The 17,742-nt window shown below is 41.9% G+C and overlaps 1 protein-coding gene across 2 annotated transcripts in view; it reads left to right on the top strand.

The window, feature by feature from the left end:
- GPR107 (G protein-coupled receptor 107) overlaps positions 1 to 17,742 on the top strand; it is a 39,341-nt gene that overhangs the window by 12,666 nt on the left and 8,933 nt on the right. For both annotated transcript variants that reach the window (XM_062640929.1, XM_062640930.1), the window contains exons 11-17: positions 182 to 255; positions 814 to 931; positions 1,885 to 2,015; positions 3,907 to 3,950; positions 12,783 to 12,832; positions 13,594 to 13,677; positions 14,498 to 14,622. In XM_062640929.1, the coding sequence (XP_062496913.1) occupies positions 182 to 255; positions 814 to 931; positions 1,885 to 2,015; positions 3,907 to 3,950; positions 12,783 to 12,832; positions 13,594 to 13,677; positions 14,498 to 14,622 (626 nt within the window). The remainder of the gene's footprint in view (positions 1 to 181; positions 256 to 813; positions 932 to 1,884; positions 2,016 to 3,906; positions 3,951 to 12,782; positions 12,833 to 13,593; positions 13,678 to 14,497; positions 14,623 to 17,742) is intronic.

Below are 17,742 nucleotides of genomic sequence, written 5' to 3'. Positions count from 1 at the left end.
TGCTTGGAAAATTACCTCATTATTGCTAAACAAAACTAGAACAAGTTAGGAAGAGCTGAGTTTGCACACACTATTTGGAAAATGAAACTTGAGGTGGCTGTCAAGCAGACCTATTTTATAGACATGGATGGGGTACTGATGAGCAGCTTGTAAAGTAAGACACTGTATTTTCTGCTTCCAGATCGACTACCACTACATTTCTTCTCAGGGATTCCCTATTGAAGGCTGGGCTGTTGTTTATTACATCACTCACCTGTGAGTATTAGCAGCTTGTGGTGGATTCAGACAATGGAATTGAATTCCCCATGGGGCTGCCACCTCCTGAGTAAACTGGAAAATTGCTGATTTTTTGGTACTATGGTCTGAATGACAAGACAACAATCAGCCCTGTGTGAAGGGGAAAGCTCTGCTTACAAAGGGCAGCTGCAGAGAATTGGCACTTATGTCGGTGGAAGAGTAAAAGGATAAGCAATGCTTTTCTTTGTTCATAGCAATATTCAAGTATCTAATTTGCTCTTGATGTGAATGGTAAGAGGGTACAGCTGCAAGTGTTTTCTCTTGTTCAGGGTGGTGAATGGCTGACTCCCCCAGGAAAAGATTGTGTATATTGACAGTTGTGAATGGAGCATAATGCTGCTGTGATACACAGTTGTAAGCAAATACATCTGCTTCACTGTTGTAGGATAAGCACTTGCCAAAATTATGAATAGCAAGGCATTTATTTGGGCTTGTGGCTTCACTGACTGTAGAAGAGAACCTGGGCAGAAGAGGAAGTGGGATCAAGTCTTACTGCAGTATCTGTTTCTCTTTCAGACTGAAGGGTGCTCTTCTGTTCATCACTATTGCTCTGATAGGCACAGGCTGGGCTTTCATTAAACACATCCTGTCAGATAAAGACAAAAAAATCTTCATGATTGTCATCCCACTTCAGGTGAGGACTGAGCTGTACTTCCTGCCTTGTGGGAGAGCTGCTCCTACGAGCTGTATAAGGCTGTGAATCCTTTACCAAGTACCGTGTAGTTACTGCATTTGTAATTCTCCTGGTTACAATAAAGTTGAGCTGGGATTTCCTGGGCCCTAAATTACACTTTTCTCCCTATACTGAGTGTGAGATAATGGTGAACAAATAGTGTCAGCAAATGAACAACTAGCTATGAGGTAGGTTTATTCATGCTGGTGCAGAACTTGGGCTGCAGAACAGTACTAAGCAGAGATAATAAATGAAAGTTTTCACTTCTGACATGCTTGCTGAATGGGCTTAAGAAATAAAGAAGGTCGGGGGGGAAATGGGGACTTTTAGGCTTGCTGGGTCTAGGGAAACCTTTCCAGCATGTTTAAAGTGATCAGTACTTGTCTCCTGTTCCAGGAACTGAAGTACATAGGAGGGCAGCACTTCTCTTTCTTGTTGTAGCTAGAACAGCTTTTCTGCTGTTTCCAGATGGGGTCCCTTACTGAACTGCAAAACAAGAAATAGATTTACTGTTTGAGGCTCTTAGAGCTCAGCTGTGGAGCTCAAACATAGTCAGTGTCCAGTTTGAATTACTGGTTTAATTGAGTATAGTGAGTTTAGCTATATGTGTCCCGTTTATTTTAATAGGTTTTGCTCTTTTTATCTCTGATACAGTAGATTCAGCATAGCATATAACAAAAAGGACTACTTTCTGAAGTCAGTAGAAATAAGTTCTAATCAGTTTCATTTCTATAAATCCCATGCAGATGCTGCTGAATATGTGACTTTCTTGACACAGAGCTGCAGTAGGCTTATTGATGTTACTGAATAGGCTCTTTCTGCAACTGTGTGACAGCTTTTGCTGAATTGTCAGCCTATATCTAGTATCTCCTTGGAAAGCTGCTAAAACCATTAAACTTGTTTTTGTCCTGTAGGTGCTAGCAAATGTGGCATACATTATCATAGAGTCAACGGAAGAGGGGACAACTGAATATGGGCTGTGGAAAGAAATTCTCTTCCTGGTAGACTTGCTATGTTGTGGAGCCATCTTGTTTCCAGTGGTATGGTGAGTCACTCTATGTGTTCCTTGGTTTTTAAGTCCTTATGGCTTGAGCTGTTTCAGAATTAATGGATATGGACTGCTAAGTAGAGCTAAATTGCTGCCAAAGCAAAAAAAAGCCAGTCCTTTAGAGTCAAGCTTTAAACTGTATGTGTCTTAACACTTCAGCCTTGTCTGTGGAGCATGCTTGTTCTGGGGATGTTAAAGTGAAGATAAGGTAAGGTGGGTGATGATTTAAGTGTGGCCAGCACAGTGCTTTTGAAACTTGGAGTTCTGCAGATGTGCTAACTCTTACAATGACAAACAGGATTTTGCTTTACTGGCTGAGGCTGGAAACTAGGCTGCTAGATTTAAAACCAGTAGTGCTGTCTAAGAGCAGTGCTGCCTTCAAGCAGAGTGGCTGCATTTTTTACTTGACTGTTTAGAAGAAATAATCCCTTGGGAAGCATCTCCCTGCCCTTCCGTCCACTCTACTTGGCAAGGAATAATGTTGGTTATATAAAACTCAACCAAAACACAGATAATTCAGATAAACACTATTGTTGCTTCTTGCCAATTAGCCAGAACATTTATCTTCTAAATTCATTTTAGTCTTAATTGGATAAACAGCTGGATATGAAGAAGCTTCTGGCTTCTTGGTTAGTAAACACATAATGCTATTTTCTCCAGTATTTTTCTGAGATGCAGAGTGAATATAAATGTCTAGCAAACATGTCATCACTCTAGAGTGTAACTCTTGAGTGTTTGTGAACTGTTTCATAATGCATGTGTTTGTGTGTCTGTATAAAGACAAAATACATGTTGCTGAATAGGCAGAAGTAAGCTTCAGCTTGGCTTGTAAGGGTGGGTTTCTGTTGTCCTCATACCCAGTTGTCCTCTGTGTAAGGACAAAATCGTAACAACAGTGTTGGCAGCCTTCTGCCAAGGCTGGAAAATGTCTTCCAAGAAATATACACTACCTAATTATCCCTTCCCCTACTCCATCCAAAATGCTGCAGCTCTTAAGAGCATTTGGACATGGTAAATAAATCTGCAGGAATACCAACGTCCCTTGTAGACAGACTCAGCTTTCTTGTGGTAAAGGTGGCTTATACAGTCACAGCTCTTACGACCTAATGCTAGAATTTATGCATCATACCTAATGATATCCAGGTACAGAACTTGCTTCCCATAAAAGAACTGTATCTGAAGAACAACTGCATTTGAGTGAGCTGTCATGTAACTGTATAGTGTGTAGCCACTGTTGCTGCATTGTCATGGTACCAACATAAACTGGCAGAGAAACCCAGGACGTAAAATCGTGTCCCTTTTTCATCTGGATAATGTTGCTGCAGCTGGTGGGCTGACTCATGAACAAGGCAACTAAGGCTTGGCCCTTGAATTTACATTCCTGCAGGGTAGCTTCTGTTACATAAGTTGCCTGTGTAGGCATACAAGCTGTAACCAACTATCCAAATGAAAAGAGCTTAAAAGAGCAATAAGATGCCAAATACTAGGCAGGACTCTGAGTAGTAGCTCAGCTTAATTGTGGAAGTGGAAAGCATTATGTTGGAAAATGCCCTAGTTTCTCACTCTGCTCTCTCCCTCCCACAAAGCTTTCTGTAGGCTGAAATAGGTTTTAGCAATCAGCTTTCTTAATCACAAGGAAATACAGATGCCTGAGCTGGGGAGATCATAGAATCTATGAATTAAGATCAGCTAGTTCAACCCCATGCTATGGGCAGGGACGCCTCACACCAGATGGGGGTGAAATACATGCAGTGCCACGCACGCTAAGCACAGCTAATTACAAGCATACCCCAGTCATAAAGAGCTAACAAGGCTTCTCAGTGTTCTAGAGGGCTGCAGTGAAAAGAGAGAGTAAAACTCATAGCTAATCCCCTCTTTTATTTTTCAGGTCAATAAGACATTTACAGGAGGCTTCAGCAACAGATGGAAAAGGCAAGTAACCTGTAGTGTCTTTTCTGTTGCGTGCCATAAGATAATGCCACAACTTCAAACACATGATGATTTAAAATACGTAAACTAAAACTATGGTTCTGCACTGTGTCAGTGTCACACTGCTGCTTTTCCTCAGTGGGCTCCTAGGAATAACTCTTGGAAAATGACCCTTCTCGTGTTGGTTTGACCATCAGAACTTGTATGTGGAAGTAATTTTCTGGTACTTGCACAGCTCTCAGTGCTTGAGCTGGGCATGACATCTTGATAGATTTGCCTTCTTTCCTCAGGCTTGAGTGTTCAGAAGCAGAACTAGAAATGAATTCCAGAATTGCTGACTATTAGTCAAAGTAGACCCCCTTATTTCAGTTTCTACAGAGGGAAACAAATGTGATTATGAGACGAAACAAACTGGCATTCAGTGTAACACAGTTCTTGACTTGTCCATGTTTGTACAGCAGCTTAAAGGGCTGCTTATGTAAGGTTGTGTGTATTGTAGCACTGGAAGTGAGATGATGGATAGAAAGCAAATGTGGCTTCTGTAGAGTGTGCTTTCCCTGCCTTATCTGCTCACTCTATTGCAGATGCCATCCATGGAGCATAGCACTGGCTTCCTTGTAATCAGGCAGCCATTTCAATACTCTTGTCTTTCCTTTCTGGAGATAGACTCCTAGATCTGAATGCTTCTTCCAGTGATTTCCATGGCTTCCACTGACATCCTTGTAATGCAGCACGTTGCTTCTGTGGTCTAGTAGGTGAGGTATAAGGCTGGATTCTGAACTCTGCTTTGTGCAGACCACACAGATAAGATCTTTTCTTGCTATCTGTTAAATTGAAACAAGGTGAGCCCAGCATTTGGCTTTTTTTGAGATTCCATGTTGTTAAAACAAACAAAACCCAACCACTATACACACACAAAACCCCCATCAAATCTGAAGGGGGAAAATATTAATATGTAACAGAAACCAAGGTAGAAGAGGTTAGTATTGATGATGTAACATGAGTATTATTGGCAGCTTTCTCATCAGTGTGCTCACCTGGGTGCAGTGACATTCACCAATGACTTTGTTTTGCCTTGTCATAGAATCATAGAATAATTAGGGTTGGGAAGGACCTTAAGATCATCCAGTTCCAACCCCAATGCCGTGGGCAGGGACACCTTACGCTAAATCATATCACCCAAGGCCTTGTCCAACCTGGTCTTGAACACTGCCAGGAATGGAGCATTCACAACCTCCCTGGGCAACCTATTCCAGTGCCTCACCACCCTAACAGGAAAGAATTTCCTTCTTATATCCAATCTAGACTTCCCCTGTTTAAGTTTTAACCTGTTACCCCTTGTCCTATCACTACAGTCTCTAATGAAGAGTCCCTCTCCAGCATCCCTATAGGCCCCCTTCAGATACTGGAAGGTTGTCCATTGAGCATATGTTCTGGAGTGCTTATGCTCTTACTCTTAAAAGGTCTGCTTGAATTTAGACACTCCTTGAAGCAGTATCTTTCTTCTGAACTGAGGACTTCACATACGTAAGGCCTGATTCTTAGCAGAAGCTGCTGTCTGTGATTGTAAAGGGAGGTCAGTGTTCCTGTAACCAAGGCAGAACTGTTGGGTGGCAGGGTGGGTCTGTGACTATTCCAGTACTGAGCACTCAGCAGCTAGTGCTCATAACTGGGACACAAACCCTCTGGATTTGAGGGGCCTCAAGTGATCACCCCATTGTCAATGCCAGCCTTGCACTTGGTGGTTCTTATCACAAGATGGTGCTATGGAGTTTGCTTAACTTCGGAACATACTGACAGAGCAAAGCAAGGAGGACAACAGCAGGGATGTTCGGCATAGACTGGACCTGGCCACAGTTCGTTGTGATAGGTGAACTCCAGATATGAGTAAAACCAAGCAGTACTAGAGGATGCATTGTAGTGTGTAATGGAGGTAAAAGAAAATGGAGATTTGAGAAGAGCTGTTTGTATCGTTCTAGCTAGTCAGTGCTAGGCACAACAGCGCTTAAGGATTGTTCTTGGTCCTCTGTTTTGTGTTATTCCCCACTGCTAATCACACTTGTGAATATTGCTTCTGGATCACCTACTGCTGTTACCGTGCTTTACCTTCTGATGTTACCATCTGTAACATCAGGTTAGAGATGATTGATCCTACAAGATCAGTAATTGTCTGTTGAGAGGGACTTAGCAGCTGTGTTATGTTGTACTAAAAAGAATAGCTAAGGAAAAAATGTTCAGGGAAAACATTGCATAGGCTGCAGCAGATTGTTGACAGGACAGCCACAGTGCTGGGACCTGCTTCTGAAATACAGCGTGGTTGGAGTGTTTAGAAGCTGTTGATAGGAGCCCACGGGGAGCAAGTGAATGGCAACGTGATACCAGAAGCAGAATGTTATCTAACGTTGTCATGCTGCTAGTGTGCCTGTTTGAGAAAACAAAAAGTGATTTGGTTGCACTGTAATAAGATAAAATCAGTCATGTTGGGCTTATCAATGAATAGTCTTGATCAGAATCACATGCTCTTAACTCTGTAGGCTTCCCTTGGAGGCCCTTTTCTGCAGAGGTGCTGCTCTGTGTCTTAGCTTCTCATGAGAAAAATAGGACCAGTGCTAACTCTGAAATCACCAGCATTTGGGTTTTTCCACAGATGAAGATGGTTTTCTGCTGAAGTGGTAAAAAACTACTGAGTCCTCTCACATGCAGTTTAACTGCTGCACTGCCTGTACTGTGGTTAGAGCTGACAATCTTGTGCAGACAGTTTTAGTTGGACTGCCTATTGCTTGTAAGGATTTATTGTCTAGTATTACCTCAGAGACAGTTTTCCCTGTTCTCTCACACAGACTTCATTAACTTATAGGGTGTCTTGGGGAATTATATACTATAAATCCAAGAGCTGTTTTTTCTGACACTGAGTCTTCTGGTGACCTTCTCGCTGGTGAGAAAAACCTAAAGAAAATTGGTTTTGCTTCTTTGCGTCTATTAGAACTAACAACTCCAAGGACTTCATGGCTCAGTATCCTGGTGGTGTTTCCTGACTGTCTGTCTTGTCCTCTTCCAGCTACTTCACAACCTGTTTATTAGATAGCATTCCCTTGGGTCAAGTGCAGGCATGACTGCAGTGTGTGTGACTAGACTATAAACGAAGCAGAAGGCTGTCAGGACTACCTGTCTTTCAGTCTTAACAGTTGTTCTTGCCATAGACCTTTGTAGTAGAAATGTACAATTACTAAAAAGGCTTGTTATATGTAGCAGTGATTTGTAGTCACTAAGTAATGGCCATTTAAACTTGATTTTTCTTTTTTAAGTGGGAAAGCTGAAGGAATAGGCCTAAACCCAGAATCATCCAGAGAGATATTACACACAGATGCTGTGAATTGCTGGTGAAGGGTAGGCATGGCACAATGATACAGCTGAGTTCGAGGTGTCTGGTTGTTACTTTTTTTCCCTTGAAGGTGATCTTTAACTCTAAAGCAAAGTATCTGACCTACACAGGCTTCTTATCGTGCACAGCAGTGGGTGTAAGCATCCCGGTTTTAGAAGTGTTTTTTTCCTTCCCCCTTTAAAAATCACCACCTTCAGACTTAAGCGTGCCTTGCTGCAGCTCTTTGGTCTGTCACTGTATCTTCTGTCAGCTGGAAGTACATGCTCTCTGCCCATTTTTAGGTCTACTTTACAAATGTCTTGCAGATCTAAGGATATCAGCCTTGCAAACTGAACTGTTTGGGCTGGAAAGCTGCTCAACTGCCACTACCTTGTTTATAGGCATCATGAGAAAAGGAAGAGAGAGACTATGTTGTAGTAAACTTGCTTATTGTAGTTTGAAACTCAAAGTTGTTGGTCACTGGCCCTCTCTAGTCTTATAACCCACTCCTGTGTATCATGTCATCTGTATGAGGGAGGATCGGAGGGCTGGAAATGCCGCTGCAGGTTTTATTCTGCTTGTACCTCTGTGCGTGTGATGAGATGTGAAACTCGGTGCAGTCTGATCACGAACTCTTAGCTATTTTCCTGAAGCACTGCAGCGTGTCATAGTTGGCAGCAGAATTAGGGGAAATACATTGCAGTGTGTAGCTCCCAGGCAGCATTCCCTGTGTGCTGTGCAGTGGGCAAATGATGATTAATGCTTTCACGGTTGTCCCCGTGTCAGGAAAAACCATTTGCTGTTTTCAGCGTCTTCCTGCTTCTGTACCATGAAAATGCTGTGAACGAAGAGCCTGGTCCTGCCTGGTGCAGAACACCCTCTGCTCAGCTGAACTCAGCAGATGCTGGAGGCAGTGGCTTCGTGGAGACCCGTGATAAAACACCTCCGCAGCTCTAGTGAGGAGGAGGGGGTAAACGTGCTCTAGGCAATACATGGGCATCTCAAACCTTGAGATAAAGCTTTAGTGATTTAAGTGTCAAGACCTCAATGGATAGCACTGGAGAGCCGGGAAATGTTGAGAAATGCAAGCTGAGAAGTGAAATAAGCCTGTTGTGTTCCAGCGTGCCATTTCTAGGCACCCTAGATAGCTACCCAGGGTTGACGTAGCAATTATGTGTTGGAGATACATTGCTTATCCTGTACTTTGGACTCCCTTCTGACCCTGGTGGGGAACTTCTGTGCCAAGTGGGTAATGTATTTCAGAATATTGAAGATTAACAAGTCTGTACCACCTTCTCATGCATGACACTGAGACTTACTGCATCTGGTTGCTTGACCTCTTCTTTTAGTATAGGAATGCTTTTTAGCAGAGTGTTATAGAGATTATAGAGCCATACTTCTCCGAGTTACTTCTGGAGTTGCTTTTTGAGGTCTGTAACTATGTGTGTGCCTTCATTCTTGGGGAGAATAGTAAAAAAAATCCATTTACTATTTGGTAACAGCACAGATTGCACCTCAAATGCACCAGAGTTAGTATAGCATGCAAAGCATTGTGGAAATATTTAGCTGTACTTCAGTGTGTTCACTTCAGATGCATTATGGTTTGCCCTTGCATACTGTAGTGTCTGGACTTGAGCTCTCTGTGCCCTCAGCGCAGTCCTGTTACTGTTATTGCACACATTCTAAAAAGGTCAGATTGATTCATGAGAAAGTTATTGTCTGGTGTGTAAAGCTGTAGTGGATGGTGTGACTGTTTTTCTCCTGTCTTACAGGCTGTCTCAGCATTTGAAATTAGCACGGGGCAACCTGAAAAAGGGACTGATTATTAAAGTACTGTGGTATACTGGTTTGATCACTGTGGATCAGACTATTGCAGACACAAGCTGTTAAAGTAAATGGTGATAAAGGGGGAAAGTGAGGGAGGCAAGGTATAGATGTTGTCATAAACCTTTCTTGGAGGATGGCTTTTATCTTTTTAATTACTCTATGAAAGGAATGGAACACAGGGCTGAATTAATTTGTAAAATCTTTGGTAGGAAGTCTCTGCTTTTTTGTTTTTTGCTTCTCTGCAGCTAAGTACTGTTCCTTGGAGAATGGTTATCATACTTGAAACATCAATTTACCCAACCTTTACTGCGTGCAGTGATTGCTGCTGTGTTATCACAGCTTTACAGGTTGGAGCTGCAAGTGATTCAAGTTGTAACAGCTGCTGGCCTAGCCTCTGTCCTTGGAAATGTTGCTGTCAGTGTCTGGACTGCCAGGCTGAGGTGAATCGAAGTCTGAAAGCGTCCAGCATAGCAGGACTCAAGTGTTGCTGCCTGGAGCACGTTCAGCCTGTGAAGAAGCAATTCACAGGCGATGCCAAGCAATGATGATTTTAGGTTTTTCTCCAGAACAGTTTGTGCTGTAACTTTGAGCTGTTTAAAAAAAACTGGCAGAATGGTGTAGGCATGCATTAATACTGGCTTCAGTATCTGATAGTGGAGAGAAGTATTCTTAAGTAGAGGCAGCTAGAGGAGAGCACCTCATTGTGATAAAGGAGGAAGCCTGCTTCCAAAGGTGGCTCTTCAGTCTTTCTACCTAGTGGCGATTCTTTTTTTTTCCACCCCTTACCCTTCTTACTCATGCTCAGCCATTTTAGATGTTTGGATGTACCAATTTGTGACTGTTTGGTATTGATTACCATGATGAGTAGGTGAGATATTGAGCTGTGCTCTGTCAGCTGGGAGAGGTGGCATTGTGGCACTTCACTTGGCAGCCAGATCGTTGGCTTCATGATCCTTTCCTCCTATGCACTGCATGAATCCAACAGAAATGACTCCCCAGCTCACTCAGTTGTTGACTGTAAAGCACTGATGGCCTGGCAGTTTGAATCACAGCTGTTGAGTTGGTGTTCCTTTAACTGCAAAGCCTGGTAATTCTCATGGCCTGTCATTGCACCAGTTGGTGGCAGTTCTTGAAGATGGATGCGTTGAGTTCAAAATAGATCCTTCTGTGCATAAACTGGTACGTGGTAAATCACAGGATCTTTGTGGTTGCACTTAATGTAGCTCTCCTTTAAATAGGACAGTATTGCTTCCCTGATTCACAATTTAATGAGCTTGTCCTGCATGTTTAGGTGCTCTAATTTTTCTCCATGAAAGGCTTTTATCATTAGGTTATCTGGTAGAGCACTAGACCCATAAAGCCCGTAAGTTTTTGCTGTTTAAACGCTGGAAAGTAGCTTTTGCAGGGGGTGAAAATGAAGGAGAAGTAGCTAAGCCAATGTCTCAGTAGCTAAGAAGGATTTAGTTAGGTTGTTCTAGCTGTTCTAGGTCTTGCCATCTGTTGCCCTGTGAAGTTCTCTGTGCTTCACTGCTGGTACTCTACAGATGCAAGCCTAGAGCTTGGCAGTGCTTTCTGGAGTCCAGGACTGAATATTGCAAAGCAAATGCTATTCTGTGTTCAGTGTTTCATATTGCAGTTCAAAAGGGATTATGCTTCCAAAACTGGGAGTTAGTGTGACGTACTGTGCCATAAGATTGACCCCATATGCAGAGTCTTGCCCAAAGTCAACCCAGTTGGATTGGTGTTCAGATGAGCATTGCAGAGGAGGAGTTTTAGCTGCATGGAAACAGTCCTTCTCAAATAAGATTTGCTTTTTTCCTCTTGAGCTCTGGCCCTGCTTTCTCTTCCTGACATTCCCTGTCTTCTTGCAGAAGTTAAACATGCTGTTTGGAAATACATAGAAGTCACTAGCCAGCACTACATCAAAACTACTTTTAGTAGCTTAGTTTTATCTACCTGTCAGCTAGTTTATGGCTTGTGTTAGTCAGGTGCTATTGTTATAGTACATCTGCTGGAACAGGGTTTGTATCTGTCTCAAGGTGTCCATAGCTTTCAGTGGTTTTCCTGGAACACTAAAGGTAAGTTGGAAAGGGACTCTTGATCTCTGGATTATACAAAGTAAGTTTAAAACAGAACGTTGTCTGTCTTCACTGCAGCTAATGTCATGGGAGCCTTTAAGGGTTTGAGTGATGCATTTGACATTACCTTTCTGTAAGAAAAGCTTCATTTTTTTTCTGCCACAGGAAGTAAAGCATTTCTCTGGTAGCTATTAGTCCTCCTCTTTCTTATGCATAATACTGCAGTTTTCACTGTTGTGAACCTGGAAGATCTTATGTGCAAATCCTTGCAAAAATCTGCTTTTTGCAGTGGGTGATTTCCGTGAGGGAGTGCAGGCAAACTTAAGCACAATGTGTTGCATTTCCACATCTGAAAAAAAAATGGAGGGCTTGAAGTGAATACCAACCCGTAAGCGTGTAGCAGTACTTTCTAACTGGCAACTTGTATTCACTGACTCTAAATTGCATTCCTGTATGCTGTCAACATATCTTGGACTCTTTGCCTCTGTTGTCACAAAAGCATCAGGAGTCTGTGTTTGTGATGCACCTATAAAACCTGACTGTCAAACCGGAGTTGACAGCTCTTCCATCTGCTTTTGACCTCTGCTCATTCCCATAAATATCTCTGTGTTCCTCAAGAGCTGATATAATCTGTCCAGTGAACACAGGTTCGCCTGAGGCCCCAGCTTACATGGTTTGTGAACTGAAACACATGCATTTGCTGGGAGAACTATTTAGTATGACTTCCCATTTCACTTGTAAGTTGTGACTGAGCTACAAATGATGGAGGATACTACTTGCTAAAATACTGCTGCTGCTGTTCAACATGGTGTAGTGGTTTCCAGCGCCGCGGTTTCCTTGGAGTCGCTCAGATCAGCTGAAGGCACAGGGCAGGTCAGGAAGTAATCTAGAAAAGATCTGAATCTTTTAGGAGGCAGTTATCCTGCTTTTGGCTGAGATACTTCCTAGTAGCTGGTACAGTGCTGTGTTTTAGTTTTAGTCTGAGGATAACATTGATAATGCACCTGTGTTTTAGTTGTTGCTGAGTAGTGCTTACCCTAATCAAGGGCTTTTGAGCCTCTTGTGCTCTGTGCCAGGAGGGAGCATAGCCAGGACAGCTGACCTGAACTAGTTAAAGGGATATTCCGTACCATAGATCATCATCAGTATAGAAACTGGGGAGATTTGGGTGAAAGATCAGTTATGTGGTACTTAGTTGCTGTGTGGGATTAAACCATGACAGCAATGTGGCATAGCCCTTCTGGCAGGAGTGAGGTGACAGTATGTAGTTAGCTATATATGGATAGAGGAAGGTTCTGTATTGCAGAGTGCATGCATATGAAATTTAGTGTAAAGATGATCTCAGTGAATTGCCTTTTTAAGAGAGAGTGCACCCCAGCCTGGGAGGTGTCCAACACATAGACAAGTTGGACTGGCACTCCTTGGAGCACCCAGTGGGCTGTGGGACAAACCCCCTAACCTGGGGTTACTTGAGTCCTGGTTTTGACTACTTCCTATTTGCAGACAAGCATCAAAAGAAACAGTCTCATTTTAACAGTTTTCTGATGGTCTTTTGTGTTCTCTTGATAGCTGCCATTAACCTAGCAAAGCTGAAGCTTTTCCGACATTACTATGTTATGGTAAGTAAAACATCTGTACACCTGCATACAGATGTACATTTAAATACAGAGTACTTGGAAGCCACTCAAGCCTTTTAATGGATTACTTGTTGGAAGCTACAATAGCTGGTGGATATGGTGGAGATGTTCCTAGTTCTGTGGCAGTGCTCTGCTCTGGCATTTTGGTCAGCTGGGTTATAATCCTCGAAGCAACTTCCTGTCTTTTCATAGTGGTTGCCTCCTGCTATCTTTAAATTGGTTCCAGCTATTTGTAATGCTTCCTGATTTCCTCTGGAGACAGCTTGAGCTGCTAGTTGAATTGATGGGCTTGAATAACGTACTGTAAACTTGCTAAAAATTAAACCTGGGACCAAATGGTGCCTTGAGATGCATGTGTGCAGTTTCTGATTAAGTCTGTGGGAGCCATGAGCATACCTCCCAAGAGAGCCTGAGCCTCTTAATGATTTCCAGTGGCCTCATTTCAGACTCTTGTAAGTAGGAAAAGTAATAAATTACAATCATGATTCTTCAAGTTCTACAAAATCGTAATACTTGAAGCATTTCCTGCTGTAACTTAAATATGTTAGCAACAGCTTGAGTCATTTGGATGTTCAACCAGCAGTAGAGCCCTCAGCCTACATCTTCCATGTTTATTGAGGAGCATAATAAGGCTAGTCTGAGTTTAATGAGTTGCTTGGGAATTGCTTGAGCTATTTCTCTGGAAAAAGAGGTTCTATAAGGATGGTGCTATTGTTCTCATGCTTTCTCCTTTCCCTTCCCAGATTGTGTGTTACATTTACTTCACACGGATCATTGCAATTCTCATAAAGATTGCTGTTCCATTCCAGTGGAAATGGCTGTACCAGGTATTTGCCAAGAAAGGAAAATACATCCATTTCTTTATTTCTTCTTATTATTTAAATATAACTGCATCAAAAAATATTTGACTATGAATAACTACACCATTGTTCCTCGTGTTGTAGTACAATACCCCAAAGCACAGTCCTGCACCCTGTCTCCTCCTGAGTTTTAGCGCTAATGTGCCTAAGGTGATGGGAATATATGTTTAGTTTTATGTTTGTCCAGCCAGTCCGCTGGATTATACCCGAGATGTCTGACAGTAATTGTATTATTGATTTTTAGTGTTTCAACTTAAAATGTCTGAAAGAAATTAATGAAGAACATACAAAGGGAGAAAAAGAACTCCTCAGGTTTACCTTGTGAATTGAGGCCCCGGGGAGCCAGTAAAATACGCTTTTGCTCTCCCATGTACAGGCTTATTTGCCTTGTGACTTTTAAATGCTTGGTTTCTTAACATGTAATCCAAGTAACTGCAGAGAGTCTTTGGAATACATTAACTGTTGAAAATACCAAAACAACATAGGGATGATAGTCTCTCTCCCCCCCTTTATTTAAAAGCCAAGTCTTGCTGTAGTTATTTAAAAGCACTGGAGTGATGGCTAGAACTGTAACTGTATTTAAAGTGACAGGGGAAGCTGAAAGAACAAAGGGCTTGACAGCCTTTACCCTGGGATTAATGATAACAGGACAGGAATTGCTTTGTTATTTCTGCTGTGGCATAGGCTTCTTGGCCCATTAAACCTTGAACTTCATGAATGAGGAGAAATGTTTCTTGACCATGAAGGATTACAGGACTGAACTTCAGTCTTATGTTTTTGCTTGCAGCTGCTGGATGAAATGGCCACCCTTGTGTTCTTTGTCCTCACTGGGTACAAGTTCCGTCCAGCATCAGACAACCCTTATCTACAGCTGTCTCAAGACGATGAGGATGACTTGGAGATGGAAGCTGTGTAAGAACCTTCCCCCCCTCCTTCTCTTTTTACCTCTTCACTTGATTTGAGAAAAATAATGTTTAAAAACAGTTTACTTTAATCTCTCTAAATCCTCCTTTGAAAAAGATTAGGATCTGCCCATGTGCTTAAAGACAAGGTGTCTCTTTGCTGTGTGTTAAACTAATAAAGAGATTTGTGATATCCATAGGAGCCTCTGAGCTGGAGATTGCAGTAATGTGGAATAAGCTGGTAAAGGTTTTCATGAGGCAAAAAGATGCTCATGAAAATACCAAGTAAAAAAGCTTCTGTCTTCAATATATGTTGCTGAAAACCAACAAGCCTTACAGATTGTGATGAATGCTTCATGGTTTAGAAAACAAACCACCAAACCAGCCACAAAAACTGTCTGCAGAGTATAAATGAGCCTAATGTAAAGTCCCTTCTGCCTTGTTGTTCAGCCTTTGCAGAAACTTAAGTTACACTGAGCTGAGGAGCTGGATTTTTACCAGTACTCTTCCCTGTTCTGTTCTTTGCTGTTAAACCATGAGGTACCATGCAGTAGGACCTCAGTCTGGAGAAATTATAAAGTAGGGCTCTGCTGAAGTCCCTGTCATTTTCTTTGCAGTGATTTTCTGAGGACTTAAAACATGAATGGCATTTCTGAATCTATAATAGAAACTGCCCTAAGAAATTCAGCATGCAAGAAGTGTTGAATACAGCTATAAATGTGACAGACTGTTGCCTTAATAGGAGCCAAGCTAACCTAATCTCTTTAGTAGTCACACATTTCATGCATAATTGCAATTCATGTACAGGCTCAGAACCCTGTTCCTTAGAGTTTTTTCCACTTTGGCAAATCTCCTTTACTTGGGTGAAACAAATCAGCATTCAGATTCTTATTGCCGGGGGGGGGGAGGCAGAAAGTGTTTGCCATCATAGCTCAGAAAGAAATGGCTCTTACTGGGAAACAGCTACAAGGTGGTTTGAATCATAGAATCCAGCCTGAAATGTCATGCAAGGAGTTTAGTTTCTCAGAAATACCTCTAGTAACAAAGATCATCTTTCCAAACACATACCTGTGTTTGCTTTGGGTCCATAAAATCTGTCATTGCTGCAGGTGAGATTCAGCTAGTGCATACTGACTTTAGAATCACAATCACTTAAAGGTGTTTAAAATGGTTGATGTCAGAAACTGGTTTTAGTTTGGAAGCTGGTAAATAGACAGTGCCTTTGTGATGCAGATGTTTGAACTTGAAGATGTGGCAGGATTTGGGATTATACAGAAATGAGCTTTATTCCTTTTTGCCTATTAGAATAAATTTCAACCTTGCATTACATGCTTAGTGATTTTTTTTACTTGGGTTTTATTAGGACAGATGATAACAGCACCTTTCAAATTTAGTGATTTCAGTAAATTGAAGAGGCTGCTATAAATTTAGGAGAACCTGCTAGAAATATGCTGGAGAAAGTTTTAATGAACTAATCAAGTGATTTACATCTCCCCATAGTGAAATGGAGATTAGAAAGTCAAGGATCAGAATTTCCTGTGAGCCTTTTCCTAGTAAGGCATTTTGCCCTTTGCCTTGTGAGTCTCCATTGTTGTGCCTTTTGGCTTGTTCCCCTTAGCTTTGCTTGAATTCTTCTCATTTGATTCACCAGAAGTTTTACTCTTTTGGGCATGTGGCAGGGTGCAATCTGTGTCTTGTTCTCCTTTCACCAGCTGCAGCAGGGAGATTTAAGTTTGCACCTATTTGACAAGCATGGTGTATACACATTGTGACAGGTGAAGCACTACAAGGAAAGTTAAGTTTCTTGTTGATTTGGTCTTGCTGGTCCTATTTTTGCTTTTATAAATATTAAATGTTGTTTCTGTAGGGGAAAAATACCAAGGTTTATTTGAGCAAGTGACTAAGTGCCTGACAGCATCCTGACTAACCAGTGCATGGGTGTGTTTTGTCTTTCATGTGATAAATACTACTTGTGTTCAGAGGCTATGGCAGAAGTTAAAAGCCTCCATACTTCATAATGTCCTGCTATGTCTTACTGCCAGGTTTTATGGTTATTTTCCTCTGCAAGAGGACTTTTGTTAAAATCGGGCTCTGTAAAACAAGGGGAGAGCTGTGTTTTCCAAGCCTGCTTGTTTTCCAGCAAAAAGAATAGGACATTTTAAGTGTAACTGTCTAGCTTATGCCTGTTTTCATGCAGTGCAAACTAGACAAAGCTCAGTCTGGCAGTAAATGTAAATGTTGTTAAGGACAGTGTGGAGATCTGCAGAGTTTCAAGACAAACACAAAGACTAGGTGGCTGTGACAGGAGCAACATAAGGCACAAGCCTTTCCTCTGTGAGTTCTTGTAACTCTCAAAAACAAAGTATAAATCAGGAGCAGCAAAGATAACTTGTAGTAAGTCATTTGAAGTAGCCTGCTTCTATCTTGGGAGAAAGCATCCCCAAATGGTATAAGACTTTCTTCAGTTATACCAGGCTCAACCAGGCTCTTCAGTTATACCAGTTCTCCTGATGGAGAGAAGAGTAAGAGTATAACTAAACCTGAACTAAGGACCAGTCTGTTCTTTTTCAAGTAGGGTCAATAGCAATTCATCATCAACAAAGTGGCTTCTGTGTGTTTTCTTCTGGGCAGCCTCTTGAGCCCGTTCTGTCAGTATGTAGGCATGTCACTGACAGTTCCTTAGATTAAAGCAGTGTTTGAAATGGTGCAGCCACACTTGGCAGAAAGAGTTGTCAGGCTTCCAGTCCTAATGCCATTTCTGGGGCATGAACACAAATATAAATGGTACAGTAGATGATGTGGGGGTGAGGAATGGGAAAGGAAGCAGGGTTTGGTTTGAGCTGCTTTATTCTTGCAGTAAGTTATTTCATCAGCTCAGTAAATTTGCTTTAAATGTTAGGTACCAAAGTGCTCTTCTAATGTCTTGTTTGAGAATGATGTTCATACATACATGAGGGGCTAAGGTATTTCCACTGGAGGATGAATTGCAGGAAAAGCCATTAATGGTTTTGTTCTCAATTTGGTAAATCCATCTTACTGAGTGCGTAGATACTAACTTTGTTTCTCCTTGCCACCCAAAACAGTCTCAGCATAGTGAACTGTTGTGGTAACACTGGCCTACCTTTGCTTA

Source organism: Pezoporus occidentalis, unplaced genomic scaffold (assembly GCF_034315485.1).
Source record: "Pezoporus occidentalis ecotype Australia unplaced genomic scaffold, CSIRO_AGI_Poc_V1 ctg68, whole genome shotgun sequence".
Classification (NCBI taxonomy): domain Eukaryota; kingdom Metazoa; phylum Chordata; class Aves; order Psittaciformes; family Psittacidae; genus Pezoporus; species Pezoporus occidentalis.
This window is presented reverse-complemented; position numbering and strand designations above follow the sequence as displayed.